Source organism: Tamandua tetradactyla, chromosome 1, assembly GCF_023851605.1.
Source record: "Tamandua tetradactyla isolate mTamTet1 chromosome 1, mTamTet1.pri, whole genome shotgun sequence".
Classification (NCBI taxonomy): Eukaryota; Metazoa; Chordata; class Mammalia; order Pilosa; family Myrmecophagidae; genus Tamandua; species Tamandua tetradactyla.
In genome coordinates, this window is record NC_135327.1 from 42,140,010 (window position 1) to 42,164,045 (window position 24,036).

The 24,036-nt window shown below is 37.7% G+C and overlaps 1 protein-coding gene across 4 annotated transcripts in view; it reads left to right on the top strand.

The window, feature by feature from the left end:
- Window positions 1-24,036, top strand: part of DZANK1 (double zinc ribbon and ankyrin repeat domains 1) — a 114,502-nt gene that overhangs the window by 4,114 nt on the left and 86,352 nt on the right. For all 4 annotated transcript variants that reach the window (XR_013157183.1, XM_077114890.1, XM_077114891.1 and 1 more), the window contains exon 3: window positions 19,445-19,598. Coding sequence is in view for 3 of the 4 variants with exons in the window: in XM_077114890.1 (XP_076971005.1) it covers window positions 19,445-19,598 (154 nt within the window). In the remaining variant the exon portion in view is untranslated. The remainder of the gene's footprint in view (window positions 1-19,444; window positions 19,599-24,036) is intronic.

A 24,036-nucleotide genomic window follows, 5' to 3' on the forward strand; every position in this document is an offset into this window, starting at 1 on the left:
CTATTCAAGATTCCACGTACTTATGGTGTTCACTTAAACTGACCATACAAGTTAAATTGGGAAATGCACTCCCCAAAATATAAATTTTGCACCAAATAAGCATCTCTCCCTTTGGTCTCACACAGAAGTTTTAGTTTTAAAAAAATATGAACCATATCATTCTTTACCCTGTATTCTGATTTACCATAGTCCTATCCAAATCAGCTTCATTCATATCTCTACTCAAAGTCAGATCAGCTTTTTAAACAGTTCTTGTATGGGGTAGTGCTGACTTTCATAGCTTCAGAGCTTGAATTCTGAGTCTCAGGTGTCACATAAATACCCTAAGTTTCTGGGAATGACCAGGTTATAAACAAACAGCTCAGTATCTCAGAATTTAGAATTACCAATTACGACTTGTGAATATATGTAACTGCTGTAAGAACTTACAATCTTTATAATAGCCCCAACCTGATAACCCATGTTCTTGACTTCAGTTCACTGAGTTTTTATTTTATACTTAGTCCATATGAGTAAGGCATGATAATATTTGCCTTTTTGTTTCTGACATTTCATGCAACATACAGTGTTTAAGGTTTATTCACCTAATTACATGCTTCACACCTTCATTCCTTCTTGTGGCCGCTCAGTAGTCTGCTGTATGTAAAACACCTTAGTTCCGCCTTCCATTCATCAGTTGTTGTACCCTTAGGCTGCTTCCATCCATTGTGGATTGCACACACTGCCTTCGTAAACATGAGTGTTCAAACGCCCATTCTTGTCCCCACACTCAGTTCCTGCAGGTATATACTGAGCAACAGGTTTTCAGGATCATATGGCAGCCCTACACATAGCCTCCAGTAGAACCACCACACTGCCCTCCAAGGGGCTAACCTCTCAGTTTTCCTGCTGACAGTGAATAGGTACATTTCTTTCTTGGCATTTTCCCTAGCACATATTTCTCTCTCTTCATTTTTTTTTTTTCAGCACATGACATTGTCACTATTTTTATTTTATTGCGAAATATAGCATACATACAAAAGCAATAAAATTCCAAGTACATTTTAACAAGTAGTAATAGAAAAGATTTTAAAGTTCCACGATTTTTCATTTTTTCTTCCAGCTGCTCCAAGACACTAGCGACCAACAGAAATATCAATATAATGATTCGGCAGTCATACTCATTTGTTAAATCTTATCTTCTCTGTTATGCTCCTCCTTCTCTTTAAATATTATATATACATAAAAGAAATAAATTTCAAAGTATGTCACAATTAGTTGTAGTACAGATTTCAGAGTTTAATATGGGTTACAGTTCCATAATTTTATTTTTTTATTCAAATATCTTTTTTAAGAGATATTTATTTATTTATTATTTTTATTTAGTTTTTTTTATTGTATAATATAACATATGTACAAAGCAAAGAAATAAAAAAGCGATAGTTTTCAAAGCACTCTTCAAAAAGTGGTTCCAGGACAGATCCCAGAGTTTGTCATGGGCTACCATATGATCCTCTCATATTTTTCCTTCTGGTTGCTCCAAAATATAGGAGGCTAGAGGGCTTAAAAACTTTATCATCACAATGGACTATTTTCCTTCTTTTTTTGCGAACAATAATATATATACAAAAAAGCTATAAATTTCCAAGCACAGCACCACAATTAGTTGCAGAACATATTTCAGACTTTGACATGGGTTATAATTTCACAATTTTAGGTTTTTACTTCTAGCTGCTCTAAAATACTGGAGAATAAAAGAGATATCAATTTAATGATTTAGCATTCATATTCATTTGTTAAGTCCTATCTTCTATGTATAATTCCACCAACCTCTTTGCTCTTTCCATACCTCTCATTGGGGTTGTTTGGGCTGTGGCAATTCTAAATTTTTGGTATTGGAAGGGTCTGTCACTAATATGGGGTAGGAAGATGGAACTATCTGATGTTCTGGAGAGGCTGCGCTAGGTTTCAGGACTTATCTGGACCAGGACCCATCTGGAGGTTGTAGGTTTCTGGTGAGTTACTCTAGTGCGTAGAACCCTTGTGGAATCTTATAAATTCCCCTAGGTGTTCTTTAGGATTGGTTGGAATGGTCCTGGTTGGGGGTTGGCAGGTTGTGATAGATAGCAAGGTCTACCTGAAGCTTGCGTTAAGAGCAACCTCCAGAGTAGCCTCTCAACTCTATTTCAACTCTGCCACTGATACTTTATTAATTATGCTTCTTTTCCCCCATTTGGTCAGGATATAATTGTTGATCCTGTGGTGCCAGATCTGGATTCATCCCTAGGAGTCCTCTCCCATGTTGCCAGGTAGACTTTCACCCCTGGATGTCATGTCCCACGTAGGGGGGACGGCAGTGATTTCACTTGCAGAGTTGGGCTTAGAGAGACTGAGGCCAGATCTGAGCAACAACAGAGGTCGTCCAGAAATACCTTTTAAGCATGCCTATAGGTAGTCTAAGGTTCTCTGCTACCTACATAAGCTTCACAAGAATAAGCCTTATGATCGAGAGCATGGCCTGTTGATTTGGGTGTCCCTAAAGTTTGACACAGTATCAGGGGATTCCCTGATGGTAAGGTTTAATAGTTCCATAGTCTTTCTCCTTCCCTTAGGGGACTTTGCCAATACTTTTGATTATCTGGTTAATATAGTCTAGGATATTTCTAGGCATTACAATAATCTATACAGGATTAAAGGACCTCTTTCTCATTCTAGGCTCTCTGTGTTCAGTTGTTCAAATGAGCTATACAGATAGGTTGAATTAGATTATGCACTACAGAAAATTTCAGTTCCAGATCAAATAAACCTTTCTTCCATTGGTCTCAAAGGGTATGTGTGGTTCTAAAAATAGACACTGTCTACCTTACCTCTATGTTTTGAATTACTTTAACCCCAACCTGTTCAGCTTCATTCTTATCTCTAAATATCAGATTATATATATTTATAAAACAGCCTCTCAAAATCTAGAAATAATAATCACCACTCTGTACTTAATGTGTCTGCACTAAAAGCTTACAATCTAGACCTCTGTTTTCTTATAAGCATTTTCTAAAGGTGACCATACCATTGTTGTTTTTTATTTCTGGCTTATTTTGTCTCATCAAATGCCCCACATGTTCATTCACATCATTGCATGCCTCACGATGTTGTTCCTTTTTGTAGCAGCACAGCCTTCATTCATAAGTATGCACCATCATTCGCCATTTTACTTCTCCTTCAGTACATCCTTCAGCCACCTGCATTCCTCGGGCATCATGTAAAGGACCCAAAGTCCACAGTCCATCAACATCCTCAATTTTAGATAATTTCATTGTTCCCAAGAGACAGAAAACCAATAAACACACCCTCACCAAATAGGAGATCTAAATCACCTCTTAACTTTTGTCCCTCACCCCATTATTTACCTCTGCTCTTGCTGTGGTAGTGCTAATGGTTTCATTTTGAGCATAGTTTATAGCATGCAATAGCAGTTCTCCCCTTGTACCCTGCACTTAAACACTCTTTATACAAGAATCATATCTTTGAAGTAATTCTTAAAAGAACTCATTCATATTTCTAGTGTGAGTCAGTGGGACACGTAGGTCTATACAACCTCTTTCAATCTTATTCATCTTCAATATGGTAATATTACTTCTAGATCCACTAGAGAATCACCTTCACTCCTATCTGTTCCCTTACATTGGAGTTCAACCTCATTAGCTAACGGTTCATCCATCTCTAGCTTCTATGTATCTCTAAGTCCCCTGTATTCTGTATTGTAAGTCTCTGATTATACATTGATGCTGGTCATGAAAGTGAAATCTACAGTATCTGTCCTTTTGTGTCTGGCTAATTTCACTCAGCGTTACGTCCTCGAGGCTTATCCATCTTGTATGTGCTTCAGGACATCATTTTTTGTCTTACTGCTGAATAATATTCCATCCTATGTATATACCACATTTTGTTGATCCACTCCTCTGTTGATGGGCATGTGGTTTGTTTCCATCTTTTGGCGATTGTGAATAATGCTGCTATGAATATCGGTGTGCAAATATCTGTTTGTGTCATGGTTTTAGCTCTTCTGAATATATACCAACTTGTGCTATTGCTGGGTCATAAGGCAGCTCGATATTTAGTTACCTAAGAAACTGCCATACAGTCTTCCATAATGGCTACACCATTGTACATTCCCAGCAGCAGTGTATAAGTGTCCCAGTTTCTCCACATCCTCTCCAACCTTTATAGTTTCCTGATTGTTTAATAGCAGCCATTCTTATAGGTGTGAGGTGGTACCTCATTGTAGTCTTCATCTGCATTTCTCAAATAGCCAGTGAAAATGAGCATCTCTTCATGTGCTTCTGAGCCATCTGTATTTGCTCTTCAGAAAAATGCCTATTCATATCTTTAGCCCATTTTATAATTGAATTGTTTGGATTTTTTTGTTGAGTTGTATGATTTCTTTATATATACAAGAAATCAAACCTTTGTCTGATATGTAATTTCCATATCAGAAGATTAAATATCTTCTCTCATTGAGTTGGCTACCTCTTCACCTTTTTGACGAAGTCTTTTGAGGTGCCGAAGCATTTGATTTTGAGGAGTTCCCATTTATCTATTTTTTCTTTGTTTCTTGTGCTTTGGGTGTAAAGTTGAGGAAGCTACCTCCTATTACTAGATCTTGGAGATGTTTCCCTACATTTTCTTCTAGAAGCTTTATGGTGCTAGTTCTTGTATTTAGGTGTTTGATCCACTTTGAGTTAATTTATGTGTAGGCTATAAGATAGGGGTCCTTTTTCATTCTCTTGGCTATTGATATCCAGTTCATCCATGCCCAATTATTGAAAAGACTATTTTGCCCCAGTTCAGAGGATTTGGGGGCCTTGTAAAAAATCAGTTGACCATAGATTTGGTGGTCTATTTCTGCACTCTCAATTTTATTCCATTGGTATTTTATTTGTCAAATCTATATATTCTTTTCCCTCTTTCTCTTTGTATTCTTTAAATAACCATTAGTGGTACTCTTCGATTCTGTGTCCTCCTCAGACCTCCCTCTCCTGTCTTTTTTTTTTTTTTCAGCTGGTAGAACTCCTTTTAGTATTCCTTTTTGACAAATTTTTTCAGGACTTCTTTGTCTGTGAAAGCTTTAATCTCTCCCTCAATTTTAAAGGACAATTTGGCTGGGTACAGAATTCTTGGCTGGAAATCTTTCTCTTTCAGGATCTTGGATATATCATACCACTGCCTTCTTACTTCCAGGTACCTTGTATATTTATGTCCTTATGAAGGTTGGGAAGTTTTCCCCCACTATCTCCTCAAATACTCTTCCTAGCCCTTTACTCCTCTCTTCTTCTTTTGGGACACTAATGATTCTTATATTTGTGTGCTTTGTTTTGTCTATAATTTCCCTGATTTCGCATTCAATTTTTTCTGTCTATTTTGCCATTTGCTGTTTTGAGTCTTCGAAGTCAATTATCCTGTCTTCAATATCACTTATTCTTTGTTTGGTCTCTTCAAATCTGATGTTGTGTGCCTCGAGTATGTTTTTTATTTCGTCAGCAGAGTCTTTAATCTCTGATTTCCTCTATTTTTCTGTTTATGCTTTGAAATTCCTCTTTGTGCTCTTCTACTGTCTTCTTGATCTTCTTTATGTCATTTGCTATCCCACTTATTTTATTAAGTAGAGTTGTATGAACATCTTTGATTAGTTGTTCCAATGTCTCTCTCTCCTCAGGTGTTTTAATTTGGTCATTAGGCAAGGCTATATCTGTGTGCAGTGTGATATGCTTAGTGATCGTCTGCTGTCTTCATCACATGAAGATATCTTGATTGATTTAGTTTGGGAGTTGATTTCTTTCAGTAGTCTAAGGCCTTGTGTTTGCGGGATGGTTGTATAGCAGGGAGCAGGGCATGGGGTGGAGCACTCAGTAAGGTGATTTGTTTCAGGGCAGGTATGGGCACAGTTGGGGATGTTACACTGGTGCTTGTGAATGTGGGCACCCAGCGGCCAGGGAGGATGTAGCTTTGTGGGTGCACCAGTCTGGGGGGTGTGATCAGGTGTGTGCTGGTCTAAGGCATGGGGCCCTTTTGGTGCATGCATAGAGCTGTGGCAGCAGGTCAGCATAATGCCTTCGTGGATTGGGGCCAGATGTGATCCAGCTGTGCAGGCTGGCACTTTCTCAGAGCTGGGAAGTGGGGCTGAGGTATGCACACATGCACAGCTCTAGGACTGTTGTAACACGCAGTTCCCAGAGCTTATTTTAATGACATGTTTGGGGGCCTATGTGCATGCATGGGCCTGGGAGTGCCATAAATGGATGCACTGAGCTCAGGGAGGGTGGGGTGAGGCTGTGGAACACTTTGGGCAGAGGGCGGGGTAACCTAGGTATGGAAGTTAGTGCCCGCAACCTTTATGTGCACTGGTAACAGCCTACAGGGAACAGGGAGGGGAAGGTAGTGCTTGGGAGGGGTGTAGGAGAGGTAGGTTGGGCTGCACTAGGGGTGGGGGTGTGGGGCTGGTATGTGCACTGGGGGCTGGTGGGGTGGGGGTACCTGGAGCGTTGGAAATGGGAGCAGGTGAGGGAGTTCAGGTACATGGGGTGTGGGGTGAGTCGACGGGCACTGGGCTATGATGGTGAGGGTGGCACATCCAAGGAATGTGGCCTGGCTTACTTCCTGGTCCCGTGTACCTATCTGTGCACTCCCGCGCGCTCTGTCGCTCTGCGCCTCCACACCAGGCTCCAGCTTTCTGCCTCTCACTTCCTTGGCCTCTATAAGCAGGGCTGCCACATGTGGTGCAGAGGCTCTCCCAGGTCATCCGCACTCCCGAATTGCTGCCTTAGTCGCCCTCCTGTGCCTTCTCTAACTTTTCCGTGAAGCAGGGCTAATCTCAAGCAGCTGTGTCGGCCATGTTCCCAGAAGTTAGTATCATAGTTCCATAATTTTAGATTTTCCTTTCTAGCTGCTCTGAGGTACTGTAGGCTGAAAGAAATATCAATATAAGGATTCAGCACTCATACTCATGTGTGAAACCCAATCTGCTCTGGATAACTCCACCATCACCTCTGATCTTTCCCCCATTCTTTAGGGGTATTTGGGCTATGCCCATTCTAACTTTTTCATGTTGGAAAGGGCTGTCGATAATATGGGATAGGGGATAGAACTAGTTGATGTTCTGGAGAGGCTGCATTTTAGGACTTATCTGGTCCAGAGACCCATCTGGAGATTGTAGGCTTTGGAGAGTTACCCTAGTGCATGGAACCTTTGTAGAATCTTATATAATGCCCTAGGTATTCTTTAGGATTGCTGGAATGGTTTTGGTTGGGTCTTCTCTTTTCATTTTTTAACAGCTTTATTCACACATAATCCAATCCAACCTAAGTGTATAGACATGCCTTTGCCACCATAATCTATCTGAAGACATTTCCTTTTCTTCTGCAAAGATTCCATACCCTTTCCCCCGTGCTCCACCTGTTGACATTTAGGTTTGGCATAATGCCTTTGTTACATTCAGTGGAAGCGTATTGCAACATTATTGTTGACTATAGAACCTAGCTTGCATTAATTGTACTTTTCCCCGTATACCATCTATTTCAACACCCTGCAATATCGACATTCATTTGTTCTCCTTCATATAAAAAATATATTTTTATTTGTATGCTTAATCACCATCATTGGCCACTCTAGGCATTCCTAAATGATACCATCTCCGTCTTTATCCTCTTTCTTTCCTTTTGTTTTCCTATGTGCCCCCAGCCCTTCTCCCTCTATCATACTCATATTCAGCTTCATTCAGTACTTATATTATTGTGCTACAATCAGGTAGTATTGTTCTATCCATTTCTGAATTTTTACAGTCCTGTTACACAATCTGTATTCCTTCTGCACCAATACCCAATCTTTACCCTTTTTCTATCTCCTGATAATCTGCATTCTTTTTTATTGATAAAGTCAACCAGCATACAAGCATGAACATTCTTAACATATGAACATTCCATCCTTGGTGTGTAATCAGTGGTTCACAATATCATCACACAGTTGTATATTCATCACCATGATCATATCTTAGAACATTTGCATCACTCCAGAAAAATAAAAAGAAAAAAGAAGAAACTCATGCATACTGTACCCCTTACCCCTCCCTCTCATTAACCACTAGTATTACTCTCTACCCAATTTATTTTAACATTTGTTCCCCCTATTATTTATTTTTAATCAGTGTTTTTTATTCATCTGTCCATACCGTAGATAAAAGGGGCATCAGAACAAGGTTTTCACAGTTACACAGTTACATTGCGAAAGCTGTATCATTATACAGTCATCTTAAAGAAACATGATTACTGGAACACAGCTCTACAGTTTCAGGCACTTCCCTCTAGCCTCTCTAATACACCTTAAACTAAAAAGGAGATGTCTGTATAATGCGTAAGAATAACCTCCAGGATAACCTCTCAACTCTGTTTGAAATCTCTCAGCCGCTGACACTTTGTCTCATTTCTTTCTTCCCCCTTTCCATCGAGAAGTTTTTCTCAATCCGTTGATACTGAGTCCAAGCTCATTCTAGGATTTCTGTCCCATGTTGCCAGGGAGGTTTACACCACTGGGAGTCATTTAGCATGTAGAGTTAGACCACATCTGAGCAACAAAAGAGGTTCTCTGAGGATGACTCTTAGCCCTGATTTTAAGTAGGTTTAGCCTATCCTTTGTGGAGATAAGTTTCATATAAACAAACCCCAAGATTGAGGGCTCAGCCTGTTGAATTGGTTGTCCTCACTGCTTGCAAGAATTTCAGGCCTTCTCCAAATAGGGAAGTTGAATTTTCCCCCTTTCTTACCATTCCCCCAAGGGGACTTTGCAAATACTTTTTTATTCACTGTTCAAACCACTCTGAGATCTATCAGGGCATCACTCTGGACAAACCTACAGAATTTCATGCCCTATTCAAGGTTCCATGTACTTAAGGTGTTCAATTAAACTATCCATATAAATTATATTAGGAAATGCACTATTAGTTAAAATATAAATTTTGTGCCAAGTAGACATTTTTTGCTTTAGTCTCACATAAAAAGTTTTAAAATATCAATTACCATCTGTTTTCAGTATCCTGCAATATTGACATTCCTTTGTTCTTCCTCATGCAAAAACATTTTTAAATTTTTACAGTTAGTTACTGTCATTGTATACTCTAAGCATTCCTAGATTATACCATCTCAGTCTTTATCATCTATCTTTCTTTCTGGTTTCATTTGTGCCTCCAGCCTGCCTCCTTCTATCATTCTCACATTCAGCTTCATTTAGTGTACTAACATTATTGTGCTACAGTTAGGTAGTATTGTGCTATCCATTTCTGAAGTTTTACAATCGGTCCTGTTGCACAATCTGTATCCTTTCAGCTCCAATTATCCAATATCTGCCCTATTTCTTTCTCCTGATGGCCTCTGTTCTTAACTGAAATTCTCCAAGTTCATTCATTAATGTTACTTGATATCAGTGAGACCATATAGTATTTGTCCTTTTGTTTCTGGCTCTCATCTTACTCAGCATAATGTCCTCAAGGTCCATCCATGTTGTTACATGCTTCATAAATTTATTCTCTCACAGCTGTGTAGTATTCCACTGTATGTATATACCACAGCTTATTTAGCCACTCATCAGTTGATAAACAGTTTGGAAGTTTCCATCTCTTGGCAATTTGTAAATAATGTTGCTATAAACATTGGTGTGCAAATGTCTGTTTGTGTCTTTGCCCTCAGGTCCTCTGAATATATACCTCCTAATGGGATTGCTGAATCATATTGCATTTCTATACTTAGCTTCCTAAGGAACTGCCAAACTGCCTTCCAGAGTGGCAATACCATTTTACATTCCCACCAACAATGGATAAGTGTGCATCTTTCTCTACATCCCCTCCAGCACTTATAGTTTTCTGTTTTTTTGATAATAGCCATTCTACTAGTAAGTGTCAGATGATATTTCATTGTGGTTTTGATTTGGATTTCCCTAATTGTCGGTAAAGCTGAACATCTTTTCATGTGCCTTTTAGCCATTTGTGGTATCTATTCATATCTTTTGCCCATTTTTGCCCATATTATCTTCTGAGTATCTGTTCATGTCTTTTGCCCATTTTTAATTGGGTTGTTTGTCTTTTTGTTGTAGAGTTGAAGAATCTCTTTATATATTTTGGAAGCTAAATCCTTATCTGATATATGGTTTCCAAATATTGTCTCCCATTACACAGGCTGCCTTTTTACTTTCTTGACAAAGTTCTTTGATACATAATAGTGTTTAATTTGAAGGAGTTCCCATTTACATATTTCTTTTTTCAATGCTTGTGCTTTGGGTGTAAGGTCTAGGAAACCACCTCCTATTACAAATTTTATAACATATTTCCCTACATTTTCTTCTATACGTTTTGTGGTCTGAGCTCTAATGTTTAGGTCTTTGATGCATTTTGAAATAATTTTTGTATAGGGTGTGAGATATGGATCCTCTTTCATTCTTCTGCATATGGATATCCAGTTCTCCATGCACTATTTATTGAAGAGGCTGTTCTGTCCCAGGTGGATTGGCTCGATCACCTTATCAAAGATCAATTGTCCATAGATGAGAGGGTCTATATCTGAATATTCTATTTATTCCATTGGTCAGTATATCTATGTTTATGCCAGTACTATGCTGCTTTGACCACTGTAGCTTCATAATATGCTTTAAAGTCAGGTAGTGTGAGACCTCCCACCTCCTTTTTCTTTCTCAAGATATTTTTAGCTCTTCCTGGCACCCTTCCCTTCCAAATAAATTTGGTTATTGGTTTTTATATTTCTGCAAAATAAGTTGTTGGGATTTTAATTGGTATTGCATTGCATCTACATATCATTTTGGGTAGAATTGGCATCTTAACTATATTTAGTCTTCCAATCCATGAACACAGTATATCCATCCATTTATTTAGGTCTTCATGATTTCTTTTAACAACGTCTTGCAGTTTTCTGTGTATAGGTCTTTTGTATGCTTGGTTAAATTTATTCCTAAATATTTTATTCTTTTGGTTGCAATTGTAAATGGATTTTTTTCTTGATTTCCTCCTCAGATTGCTCATTACTAGTGTATGGAAACACTACTGATTTTGGAGTATTGATCTTGTACTCGGCCGTTTTGCTGTACTCATTTATTAGCTTTAGTAGCTTTGTTGTGGATTTCTTTGGGTTTTTGACATATAGTATCATATCATCTGCAAACAATGAGAGTTCCAATTTGGATGCCTTTTATTTCTTTTTCTTGTCTATTCGCTCTGGCTAGAACTTCCATCACAATGTTGTATAGCAGTGGTGACAGTGGGCATCCTTGTCTTGTTCTTGATCTTAGGGGGTAAAGCTTTCAGTCTTTCCCCATTGGAGATGATGTTAGCTGTGGGTTTTTCATATATTCTCTTTATCATGTTGAGAAAGTTCCTTTCTATTTCTATCCTTTGAAGTGTTTTCATCAAGAAAGGATGTTGAATTTTATCAGATGTCTTTTCTGCACCAATTGAGATGATCATGTGGCTTTGATTTGTTGATATGGTGTATTACATTAATTTATTTCCTTATGTTGAACCATCCTTGCATGCCTAGTATAAATCCCACTTGGTCATCGTGTATAATTATTTTAATGTGCTGCTGGATTTGATTTGCAAGAATTTTGTTGAGGATTTTTGCATCTATATTCATTAGAGAGATAGGTCTGTCATTTTCTTTATTTGAATTATCTTTGTCTGGCTTTGGTATTAGGATGATGTTGGCTTCATAAAATAGGTTAGGTAGGCTTCTCTTTTCTCCAGTTTTTTTGAAGAGTTTGAACAGGATTGGTACTACTTCTTTCTTGAAAGCTTGGTAGAATTCTCATGTAAAGCCACCTGGTCCTGGACTTTTCTTTTTGGGGGGCTTCTTGATGACTGATTCAGTCTCTTTACTTGTGATTGGTTTGTTGAGGTCGTCTTTCTTCTTGAGTGAGTGTTGGTTGTTCATGCCTTTCTAGGAAGTTGTCTATTTCATCTACATTGTCCAGTTTTTAGCATATAGTTGCTTATAGCATCCTCTCATTACCTCTTTTATTTCTGCAGCGTCAGTGGTTATGTCTCTTCTTCTCTTTCTGATTTTATTTATTTGCATCCTCTCTCTGTTTCTTTTTGTCAACCTAGCTAAGTGTCCATCAATATTATTGATTTTCTCAAAGAACCAACTTCTCGTTTTGTTGATTGTTTTCATGTTCTCAATTTCATTTATTTGTGCTGTAATATTTGTTGTTTCTTTCCTTTTGTTTGCTTTGGGGTTAGTTTGCTGTTCTTTCTCTAATTCTTCCCAGTGAACAGATAATTCCTCATTTTTTGTTCTTTTTTCTTTTTTAATGCAGGTATTTAAGGCAATCAGTTTCCCTCTTAGTATTGCCTTTGCTGCTTCCCAAAATTTTAATGTTTCATTTTCATTTGCCTTGAGATATTTATCGATTTCACTTGTATTTTCTTCCTTGACTCACTGGTTGCTTAAGAGTATGTTGTTTAGCCTCCATATATTTGTGAAATTTTTGGCCCTCTGCCTGTTAGTGATTTCCACGTTCATTTCATTATGATTCAGGAATGTGTTTTGTATGATTTCAATCCTTTTACATTTATTGAGACTTGCTTTGTGACCTAGCCTATGGTCTATCCTTGAGAATGATCTATGAGCACTTGAGAAGAAAACATATCCTGCTGATATGGGATGTAATGTTCTGTAAATGTCTGTTTAGTGTAGTTCTTTTACTGTATTATTCAAATTCTCTGTTTCTTTACTGATACTCTATGTAGATGTTCTATCCATTTATGAGAGTGGGGAATTGAAATCTCCAACTGTTATGGTAGAGGTGTCTATTTTTCCATTCAGTGTTTGCCTCATGTACTTTAGAACACTCTGGCTCAGTGCATAAATATTTATGATTGTTATGTCTTCTTGTTGAATTGTTCCTTTTATTAATACATAGTATACTTCTTTTTCTCTTTTAATTGTTTTACATTTGAAGCCTAATTTATTGGATATTAATGTAGTAGTCTTGCTCTTTTCTGATTGTTGTTTGCATGAAATATCTTTTCCCAATCTTTGACTTTCAACCTATTTTTGTCCTTGGGTCTAAATGAGTCTCCGGTAGACAGCATATAGATGGTTCCTGTTTTTTTTTTAGTTATATATATATATTTTTTATTAATTAAAAAAATTAACATACAAAACATTAAAATATTATTCCATTTTACATATACAATCATTAATTCTTAATATCATCACATAGTTGCATATTCATCATTTCTTAGAACATTTGCATCGATTTAGAAAAAGAAATAAAAAGACAACAGAAAAAGAAATAAAATGATAACAGAGAAAAAAAAAGATTATACATACCATACCCCTTACCCCTCGCTTTCATTTACCACTAGCATTTCAAACTAAATTTATTTTAACATTTGTTCCCCCTATTATTTATTTTTATTCCATATGTTCTACTCTTCTGTTGATATAGTAGCTAAAAGGAGCATCAGACACAAGGTTTTCACATTCACAGAGTCTCATTGTGAAAGCTATATCATTGTTCAATCATCATCAAGAAACATGGCTACTGGAACACAGCTTTACATTTTCAGGCAGTTCCCTCCAGCCTCTCCACTACATCTTGAACAACAAGGTGATTATCTACTTAATGCATAAGAATAACCTGCAGGATAACCTCTCAACTCTGTTTGGAATCTCTCAGCCATTGACACTTAGTCTCATTTCACTCTTCCTCCTTTGGTCGAGAAGTTTCTCTCAATCCCTTGATGTTAATTCTCAGCTCATTCTAGGGTTTTTCTCAGTCCCTTGATGCTGAGTCTCAGCTTATTCCAGGATCTCTGTCCCACGTTGCCAGGAAGGTCCACACCCCTGGGAGTCATGTCCCATGCAGAGAGGGGGAGGGTGGTGGGACTGCTCGTCATATTGGCTGGAGAGAGAGGCTGCATCTGAGCAACAGAAGAGGCTCTCTTGGGGGTGACTCTTAGGCCTAAATTTTAAGTGGACTTGACCTATCCTTTGTGGGGTTAAGTTTCATATGAACAAACCCCAAGACTGGGGGCTCAGCCTATAGCTTTGGTTGTCCACACTGCTTGTGAGAATATCAAGAATTCAACTTGGGGAAGTTGAATTTCTCCCGGCTCTCACCATTCCCTGAAGGGGGCTTGCAAATACTTTTCCAGTCACTGATCAAATCACTCTGGGATTCATCGGGGCATCAGTCTGGACAAACCAACAAAATCTCATGTCCTACCTGAGATTCCAAGTACTTATGACATTCAATCAAACTATCTACATGAGTTATATTAGGAAATGCTCTAGTCAAAATATAAATTTCATAATAAATAAACATTTTTTGCTTTAATTTCACACATAAGGTGACATTTTAAAGTATTAATTATCATCTATTTTCAGCACCCTGCAATAATGACATTCCTTTGTTCTTCCTCATGCAAAAACATTTTCAAAATTTGTGCATTGTACATTTCACTATTATTATACACTCTAGGCATTCCTAGATTATACCATCTCGATCTTTACCATCTATCTTTCTTTCTTATTTCATTTATGTCCCCAGCCCTTCTCCCTCTATCATTCTCACATGCAGCTTCATTCAGTGTTTTAACATAATTACATTACAGTTAGGTAGTATTGTGCTGTCCATTTCTGAGTTTTTATATTCAGTCCTGTTGCACAATCTGTATCCCTTCAGCTCCAATTACCCAATATCTTACCCTGTTTCTATCTCCTGATGGTCTCTGTTACCAAGGAAATATTCCAAGTTTATTCACTAATGTCAGTTCATATCAGTGAGACCATACAGTATTTGTCCTTTTGTTTCTGGCTAATCACACTCAGCATAATGTCCTTAAGGTCTATTCATGTTGTTACATACTTCATAACTTTATTCTGTCTTACGGCTGCATAATATTCCATCTTATGTAAATGTCACAGTTTGTTTAGCCAACTGTCTGTTGATGGACATTTTGGCTGTTTCCATCTCTTGATAATTGTTAATAATGCTGCTATAAACATTGGTGTGTAAATGCCCATTTTTGTCCTTGGCCTCGTGTCCTTTGAGTAGAGACAGCATATAGATGGGTCCTGTTTTTTAACCCATTCTGCCAGTCTATGTCTTTTGATTGGGGAGTTTAATGTATTGACATTTAATGTTATTAGTGTAAAGGCAGTAATTTCTTCTACCATTTGTCTTTTGGTTTTTATATGTCATACCTAATTTTTTTTTCTTTTACCTTTACTGATAGTCTTCATTTCTACACTCTTCTCCAGACCTCTTTCTCCTGCCTTTTCCATCTGCCTGTAGTGGTCCCTTTAGTATTTCTTGGAGAACCGGTCTCTTGGTCACAAATTCTCTCAGTGATTGTCTGAAAATATTTTAATCTCCCCATCATTTGTGAGGACAGTTTTGTTGGCTATAGAATTCTTGGTTGGCAGTTTTTCTCTTTTAGAATCTTAAACAAATCATAGCACTGCATTCTCACCTCTGTGGGTTCTGCTGAGAAATCCACACATAGTCTTATTGGGCTTCCCTTGTATGTGATGGATTGCTTTTCTCTTGCTGCTTTCAAAATTCTCTTTTTCTTTTTGACATCCGACAGTCTGATTAGTAAGTGTCCTGTAGTATGTCTCTTTGGATCTATTCTGTTTGGGGTACATTGCAATTCTTGGATGTGTAATCTTATGTCTTTTTCATAAGAGATGGGAAATTTTCAGTGATAATGTCCTCCATTAGTCTTTCTCCTCCTTTTTCCTTTTCTTCTCCTTCTGGGACATCCACAACACATATATTCATGTGCTTCATGTTCTCATTCAATTCTTTGAGACCCTGCTCATATTTTTCCATTTTTTTTCCCTATATTTTCTTTTTTGTTTTGAATTTCAGATATCTGGTCCTCTAATCTTTTCTTCTGCCTCTTCAAATCTATTTTTGTAAGTTTCCTTTTTTTTTTTTTAATCTCTTCTCTCATGCCTTTCATACCCATAAGTTCTGTGGTTTGTTTTATCAAACTTGCTTCTTTTTGTTCGTCCAATGTCTTCTTTATATCCTCCCTCACCTCATTGATAAGATTTTTGATGAAATTTTCCACATCTGTTCTAACATCCTGAATTAGTTGTTTCAACTCCTATATCTCATTTGAATTGTTGGTTTGTTCTTTTGACTGAGCCGTATCTTCAATTTTCCTAGTATGACTTGTTATTTGTTGCTAGTATCTAGATATTTGATTTCCTTAATTAGTTCATTCTGGAAGTTATTTCCACTCTTTTACTTAGGATTTTCTTGCTGGATGGTTTTGTTCTCTATCTGTTCTTTGACATTCAGTGCAACTAATTCTGGACCTCTAGAATAGATTCTGTTTAATTGATCAGAATTTTTCAGTTCTTGTTTTTTCTTTTTCTTGCCCTGCCTATATATGGAGCCTTTTTTTTCTTTTGAGGAGCATTTCCTCTGATATTATAGTGCCCAGTCAGATTTTCCCAGACTTGACTGGCCCATGTCTCAGGAGAAAAGAATCAGGAACAGTATGGAGCAACTGCTGGGGTTACAGCAGTGACTGGACGTACAGTGTACACTAGCCTGGACCAAGTGGACTGGCTGAGACCCCACACAGAACTGTAAGTCTCCCAAACTGCAGCTGGCACCCTTCCCCCATGAGCACAGCAGGCTGGTTCCCTGAGGGGAAAGGAAACAGACCTTACTAGCAACAAGGGATTAGCTCAGCTAAACTCCACTTGTGGAAGTTTTCCCTGAAGGTAAGATCCAGCAGGTTGGCAGACTTTCCTAAGAAACCTTTAATTTCAGCAGGATGAGACAGAGGTGGGGTTGTAGGCTGGCCTTAATTGCTTCAGTTTTCCATTCCCTGGAGCCTGAATTCCTTGAAGGAGGGATTCCACTTGAGCTGGGCCCCACTTTTCTCTTGGGGAAGATGCTCTTTTCATTTGACTAGTTACCTTGTTCCTCAGACAAGCTTAATTCCTCCCTTGCATTGGGCACTGCTGCAGCCTAAGAAGGCTTCCAGTTCTATCTGAAGAGTTGTTAAGAGGTAGAGAAAAGGCAAAAAAAAAAAAAAAAGCCTTTTTTTGAGCCGACCTCTGCTCTTTGGGTCTGTTAATCAAGAGCAAAAGTTGGTATGTGGCTCTGTGTATCTCCAAGCTTTATGTGCCCCCTTTTCTTGAGGTCCAGCCCTTTTGCAGTATTTTGTGCTGTCTGACTCAAAAAGCCTCTTTTTTTTTTGTCAGCCCTGCCCCTTCTCTGCTGAAGCAAAAACTCCTGGTACTTTTAGTGCTTATTCCAGGTTTCTCTGTGCTGGAAGCCTATTTTCAGTAGTCAGAATTTGTTATTAATTCCACAAGTGGAGTTTAGCTGAGCTAATCCCTTGTTGCTATAAGGTCTGTTTCCTTTCCCCTCAGGGAACCAGCCTGCTGTGCTCATGGGGGAAGGGTGCCAGCTGCAGTTTGGGAGACTTACAGTTCTGTGTGGGGTCTCAGCCAGTCCACTTGGTCCAGGCTAGTGTACACTGTACGTCCAGTCACTGCTGTAACCCCAGCAGTTGCTCCATACTGTTCCTGACTGTATCCTAGCCAGTCTCCCAACTATATACTTTAATAACTGAAATGTGTAAGAACTACTTATCTGCATTTTTGGTCTGACCGCTGTGCTTACTGGACCAAGTGTTCCTACTAAAAATATGCCACATTATACTGCATCCCCTTTATCTTAAGAGCTGATATGATTTGTTAAAATTCTCAAACCAAAATAAAAATTGTAATATCATAACCTTAGGAAAAGTTGGATGATTATTGACAAATGTGATCTAAATTATAGGTGTTCAGATTCTCTGATATTTAAAATGTCTAATAAATGAAAGAAGTTCCACAATTAATTAGCAAAAAGAGTAATGACCCAGTAGGAAGTGAGCAAAGTAAGTCAAAAGACATTTTATAGGAAAGGATGTATTAATGTCTTTTAAACACATGAGAGATGTTTCTTCCCATCCTTCTATTTACCTCTTCACCTGCTTTCCAAGCAGACCTTATTCTCCATAGCATGAAGTCTCCACCTGACAGAATGTGCTTGTTTGTTTATCGTTTCTGTCCCTCTTATAAGTTCCACAAGAGCAGGGACTTTGGTCACTAGCTTTTCCGCAGTGCTTAGAACAATCCCTGACACAGTAATGTACTTGTTGAATATATTATTTTGAATGTATTGTCCAGTAAATATTTGTTGAAAGGAATGAATGACTCTTACTCAACAGTAAGAAATCTGAGTTAAGACTATATGATGCTTTTTTTTTAACCTAGGAATTAGGCAAAAAGAAAAGAAATGATAATATACCCTATCAGTGAGTGTGTATTAACAGGCACTTTCATGCCTTGCTATAAGGGTTTAGATTGTTTCATCCACCATGGAGGGAACTGGGCAATATTAATTGAAATAATAAATGCACGTATCTTTTGACTCAACAGTATTACATATTTGTTTACTAAAATATGTAAACTTTAGTAAATATTTGTTTACTAAAGAACTAATTTCAAAGCTATTCGTTACAATGCTTGCAATGGCAAAAAAAAAAAGAAAACAACCTAAATGTCCATTTATCGGGGATTCTTTACCTTATAGTTCATCCATAGCAAGAGAATACAATGCAACCAAAACAAAGAATGAGGAAGCTCTTTATATACACAGCAATATGTGGAACTGGATGTGGCCTGTCAACCATTTGTGTAAAAAAGGGGTGGGGTGCAACAAGAATATGTACCTATATGCTTATATGTTCATAAAATATTTTTGGGAAGATAATCAAGAGAACATTGGTTGCCTCTGAGTAGCAGTCTCAATGGTGGGAGGGAGATTTTTCATTGTCTATCCTTTTGTAACCTTTTGAATTTTGAATCATATGAATTTATTTATTTTTAAAATATTTCAGAAATTTCTGAAAAGTATAGGAATCACTTCCCAAGCCTAAATAAAATATAATAAAAGCATTTCTTAAGAATTGCTCAGCAAAATTAAAAACTAGCATTTGCTTTCTAAGTGGGCATTGTAGCTTTAAAACTAACCCCGGTTCTATTTGTCTCAATTCTCTGTTGGAGAGGTACAGGGGAATTGGCTATGGATCCCACCCAATAGAAGTCAAACCACACTCTTATTTAGCAAGTTTCTTAACCTTTCTAGGGCTCAGTTTCCTTATCTATAAAATGGGAGTAAAATAGGACCTACCACATAAGGTTGTACGGATGAAATGAACTAACTCATGTAAAGCACAGTAGCTGGCAAGGAGAAAGAATTCAGTTATTTTTAGTTATGATTATTCATTTCTATAAGATAAATAATTTCCATAAATAACTGGCCTTTAGGCATTATTCAGGGACTTGCTACTTTAGTGTTAGTTACAGTTACCCTGTTTTGGATTTTTCAGACACCCCAGATGTCAACATTTATTATACCCTGGATGGCAGCAAGCCTGAATTTCTAAAGAGAATTGGTTATGGTGAAAATAATACGTTTAAATATAGGAAACCTATTACTCTGCCTGATGGAAAAATACAAGTTAAAGCTATTGCAGTCTCTAAGTAAGTTATGAATATTGCGATTAAACTAATATATAATATAATGATATTATGTTTTATTTTTATTTATTTCTTGCTATGAAAATCAGTCAGTTCTGGATTAGAAAGGCACTAAACAAAAAGTTATTTTAATTTAATCGTATGTATAGCTTTTATATTTTATTTGTCTTTTATTTTGGTATGCTGTAATGTGCACAAATCATAACTGTACAGCTCATTGAAGGTTATGTAAATTTATATTGTTTTTGTTTTGAATTCCACACTGGGGGCTGAGAAAGGAAGAGCTTTATCAGGAGTAGAAACCCCTAAAGATCTTCACCTGGCTCTGAAGAAAATACTGTATTTGGTGGATTGTTCTTTTATTCCCCAGAACACAGTCTACAATCATCACCATCAGTCTCGATTGTATTTTGTATTGACTCAGTTGACCTTCAGAGCTGCTGTCATTTCAGCTTGCTTGCTATCAGCTACATCATTCTCTTCTTTGTCATCTTCTTTCTTACTCAAGGATTTTTTCCCATTTTCAAATATAGAAACATCACTTAATTTGTAAACTTTCACCGTGTGCTGTAGAGAAACCACTGTGACACACATACACATGCTTGGCAAGTCTGTGTTGCTAAGATAGAGGAATCATTTTGTCCATCACAACAGGTTTGGAGACACTTTTGGAATGCTTTAAACCCCAAACCAAATAAGTACCTGGCTGTCCCGGGTACTTTAAAAAAGGCTTTGCAGGTGTCCTCTGCTGGCTGAACTACTTCATGGCTTTTTGAGGAAAACTGCAAATTCTGTACCAAAGATGATGGTTTTGACATCTGAAATATAAAACAAACAACAAAGAAAATGAAACAAAACAACCCTCTCATACACATTCTTATTTTTTATTAAATATTGGAATTTTTGAAATGTTCCCATTTGACAAACCACTTCTATCAAAAATGTTCATATCAACTGTCATTAAAAATTAACAAGCTAATAACTGGGGCCTAATATTGCAGGGCAGGTCCCTTTAGAAACTGCAGATAGTAGTAAAATGAAGTAGTATTTTAATGACTAATTGTGCAGCTCAAAGAAGTTAATAAAGCTTTGAAAAGAGTCAGATTAAAAATTAAGATCTTTCTTATGCCTCTCACCATCCTGCTCTGTAGCCACTATGTGTCTTCTCTGAAAAGAACTGTTGGAATTTCAGCATGCTTAGTTTAGGGAAAATTTTTTTGAGTTTTCAACATTCAAAAAAAATAATACTTGTGTAGATCTGTGGTAAGATAATTATTTGTGAAAATTATTCTGCTTCATTTAAATCTGTTTCTAAGTTCTTAAGATAATTTCTTAATAAGGAGGCAAAAGATTTTAAATGAGATCTTTTAAAAGATTTTAAAATATTACAAGAAAAATTAAGTTTTAAATGAGGTAGGAAAATATTTATGATTTAGTAAGTGAAAATGGTAGAATACTTTGTTTAAAAATGCATACAGAAAAGATACATATGTACATACATGCTTGTATACATAATTACCTCTGAAACTATTATATAATCAGTGGTTCTAAACCTTGAATACTGCATCAGTTAGCTATTGTGGCATAACAAACCACTCCAAAACTTAGTGTCTTAAAAGAGCAGCATTTTAATTCCTTATTATTCTGTGGGCCAACAATTTGATGTGTAGTCAACAGGGAAGTTCTGCTATTGCTCTTGCTTGGCACCTCTGGTGCCTGCAGTTAGTTGGTGGCTCTTCTAGGGCTGGATATTCTAAGCTGGCCTCAGTCAAAGGTCTGGTGGTTGAGGCTGCCTGTTGGCTGAGCCATGTGTCTTCATAAAAAAACCTAGCCTGTGTTTTTCACATGGAGTTTCTGTCCCAAAAGCGGTAGAAGAAAGGGAAAACCCCAGTGCACAGGTATTTTTATAGCCTCTGCTTGTTTCACATTTTTTAATGTTTCATTAGTCAAAGCAAGTCACATGGTCACACCTAAGTCAATATGGGAGGGAATTCTACATGGATGTAGATATGGGGCGACATCATTCATTAAAGGCCATTATTATAACAATATGCTACAGGTGCACATTAGACTCTCCTGGGAGCTTTGCAGAATCCCCATGGCCAGACCACACCCAGACTAATTAAATGACAATCTCTTGGGGTTGGACTCAGGCATCAGTATTTTTTAATTTCCCCAGCTGGTTCCAATATGCTGCAAAGGTTGACAACAGCTGATATAAACGAGTGAGCTGATATAAACCAGTGAGTACATTTTCATTTGCAGAAATTTGACTGCCACAACTTTTTAGAAATATATTTTTACTTAAGTATGGCACTCTAGAAGAAGAGGAAAGGAAAGGAAGAGGGGCATATGTATGTCATGTGCACCTTTTTGTGTTCATATGTGTGTTTGTGAATTTTTCATCAGGGAATGATAGGTAAAGAAGACAAGTGGACAGGAGGGGCCAGGAACTGGGGAATCTTTTAGCAATGGAAGGTGTGTCGTCAGATTTTGATGACCCCCCATGTTGATGATTTAGTCTAGGATCTATGAACTTTCTGACATACAACTTGCTTCTTTAAAAGTTTCCCTTGTGGCTGGGAGCTTTCTGTCTCAGATGCCATCATTTTGCAATGCTTTGGCGATGAAGATGTGTGTTTGGACTGGGTTTCAGGCCATTGTTGAAAGCAGCTTGATTCTTGGTCTTACACAGGTGTCAAGATAAATCAGGCCAGTGCAGAGATAAAAGCTGCCTTGAACTCTAGATGGTTTGGGAGGCCAGAGTCCTCTAAGAATAATTGTTTTTCTCCACCAGAACCACAAGGTACTCCCCAATTTTGGAACAATGGTTGATAAAGTGAATTCAGTAGGCAGGTTACCAGGGCATCTCATGGGCATCCATCAGAATTCCTTTGGAATATATAATGGGACTTAAAAATGATCTTTCAGCCTTGTGCTGGTTTGAAATGATATATGTACTCTAGAAAAGCCATGTTTTAATCCTAATCCCATTTTGTAAAGGCAGCCATTTCATCTAATCCCTATTCAGTATTGTGTGCCTGAAACTGTAATTAGATCATCTCCCTGGAGATGTGATTTAATCAAGAGTGCTTGTTAAGCTGGATTAGCCGGAGGTGTGTCTCCACCCATTTGAATGGGTCTTGATTAGTTTCTCGAGTCCTATAAAAGAGGAAACATTTTAGAGAAAGAAGGAGATTTCTGAGAGAGAGAGAATGACATAGCCATGAGAAGCAGAAAGTCTATCAGCCAGCGACCTTTGGAGATGAAGAAGGAAAACACCTTCCAGGGAGCTTCATGAAACAGGAACCCAGGAGAAGAAGCTAGCAGATGACGCCGTGTTTGCCATGTGCCTTTCCAGATGAGAGAGGAACCCTGACCGTGTTTACCATGTGCCTTTCCAGATGAGAGAGGAACTCTGTGTTGCCATGTGCCTTTCCACCTTGAGAGAGAAAACCTGAACTTTGTTGGCCTTCTTGAATCAAGGTATCTTTCCATGGATGCCTTAGATTGGACATTTCTTTATACTTGCTTTAACTGGGACATTTTATCAGCCTTAGAACTGTAAACTAGCAGCTTATTAAATTCCCCTTTTTAAAAGCCATTCCGTTTCTGGTATGTTGCATTCCTGCAGCTAGCAAACTAGAACAAGCCAGGAGGTCGTTTGTATTCAAACTGGTTGTATAGTTTAAATTCCTAGAGGTGCTGCAGCAGCTTCTGTTTGCATGGAAGAAAAGATCAAGATGTCTTCTCCACAGGTAACAAAAAGGCAAGAAGAAATCTGCCTCAAGAGGGACAGCTTGGGGTGCGAGAAAGAACATAAAACCTGGAGACAAACATCTGGATTTTAATCCAAGTTCCATCATTTATTGTGTGACCTTCATTGAGTCATGAGACTTCTCATTCTTCCAGTTTTCTGTGAGCCCCTCATAACAAAGAATTATCCAGTGCAAAATGTCAATAGAGTTCGAGAAACTCTGACCTAGACAAAGTTTCAGAATTCTTAAAAATCCAGCTTCATTTTTCCCTTGCAGTCATTCAAGTATTCTAGTGTTTTATTGAGGAGATAATAATCTTTGTGTGGATAGAGCTATATATAATATGTTTTTATGTTAGTCTCTAATTCCAGCCCTAACAAAAGTTTATGTGTCTAAATGAAATTAGGGTTCTGAATAGTGTTTCTAACTCTAATCTGAAATCTAATCCTTTTTGAGGATTGCAATTAGGAAATCCGTATATGTAGCAGGGAGCTTAAGATAGTCTCTGGACTGCTCTTGTCAGGGACAGCATCCATGGATGAATGCCCTGGCTGAGTCCCTCAGGATGCAGAGGTAGAGCAAATCGATGAGTATGTCTACTCAATCTGATGTTGGGATTTTAAGTGCACATTCAGGGAGTTCATGATTATCCAGGATTCCTAGATGGAGATATTTGTAATGTC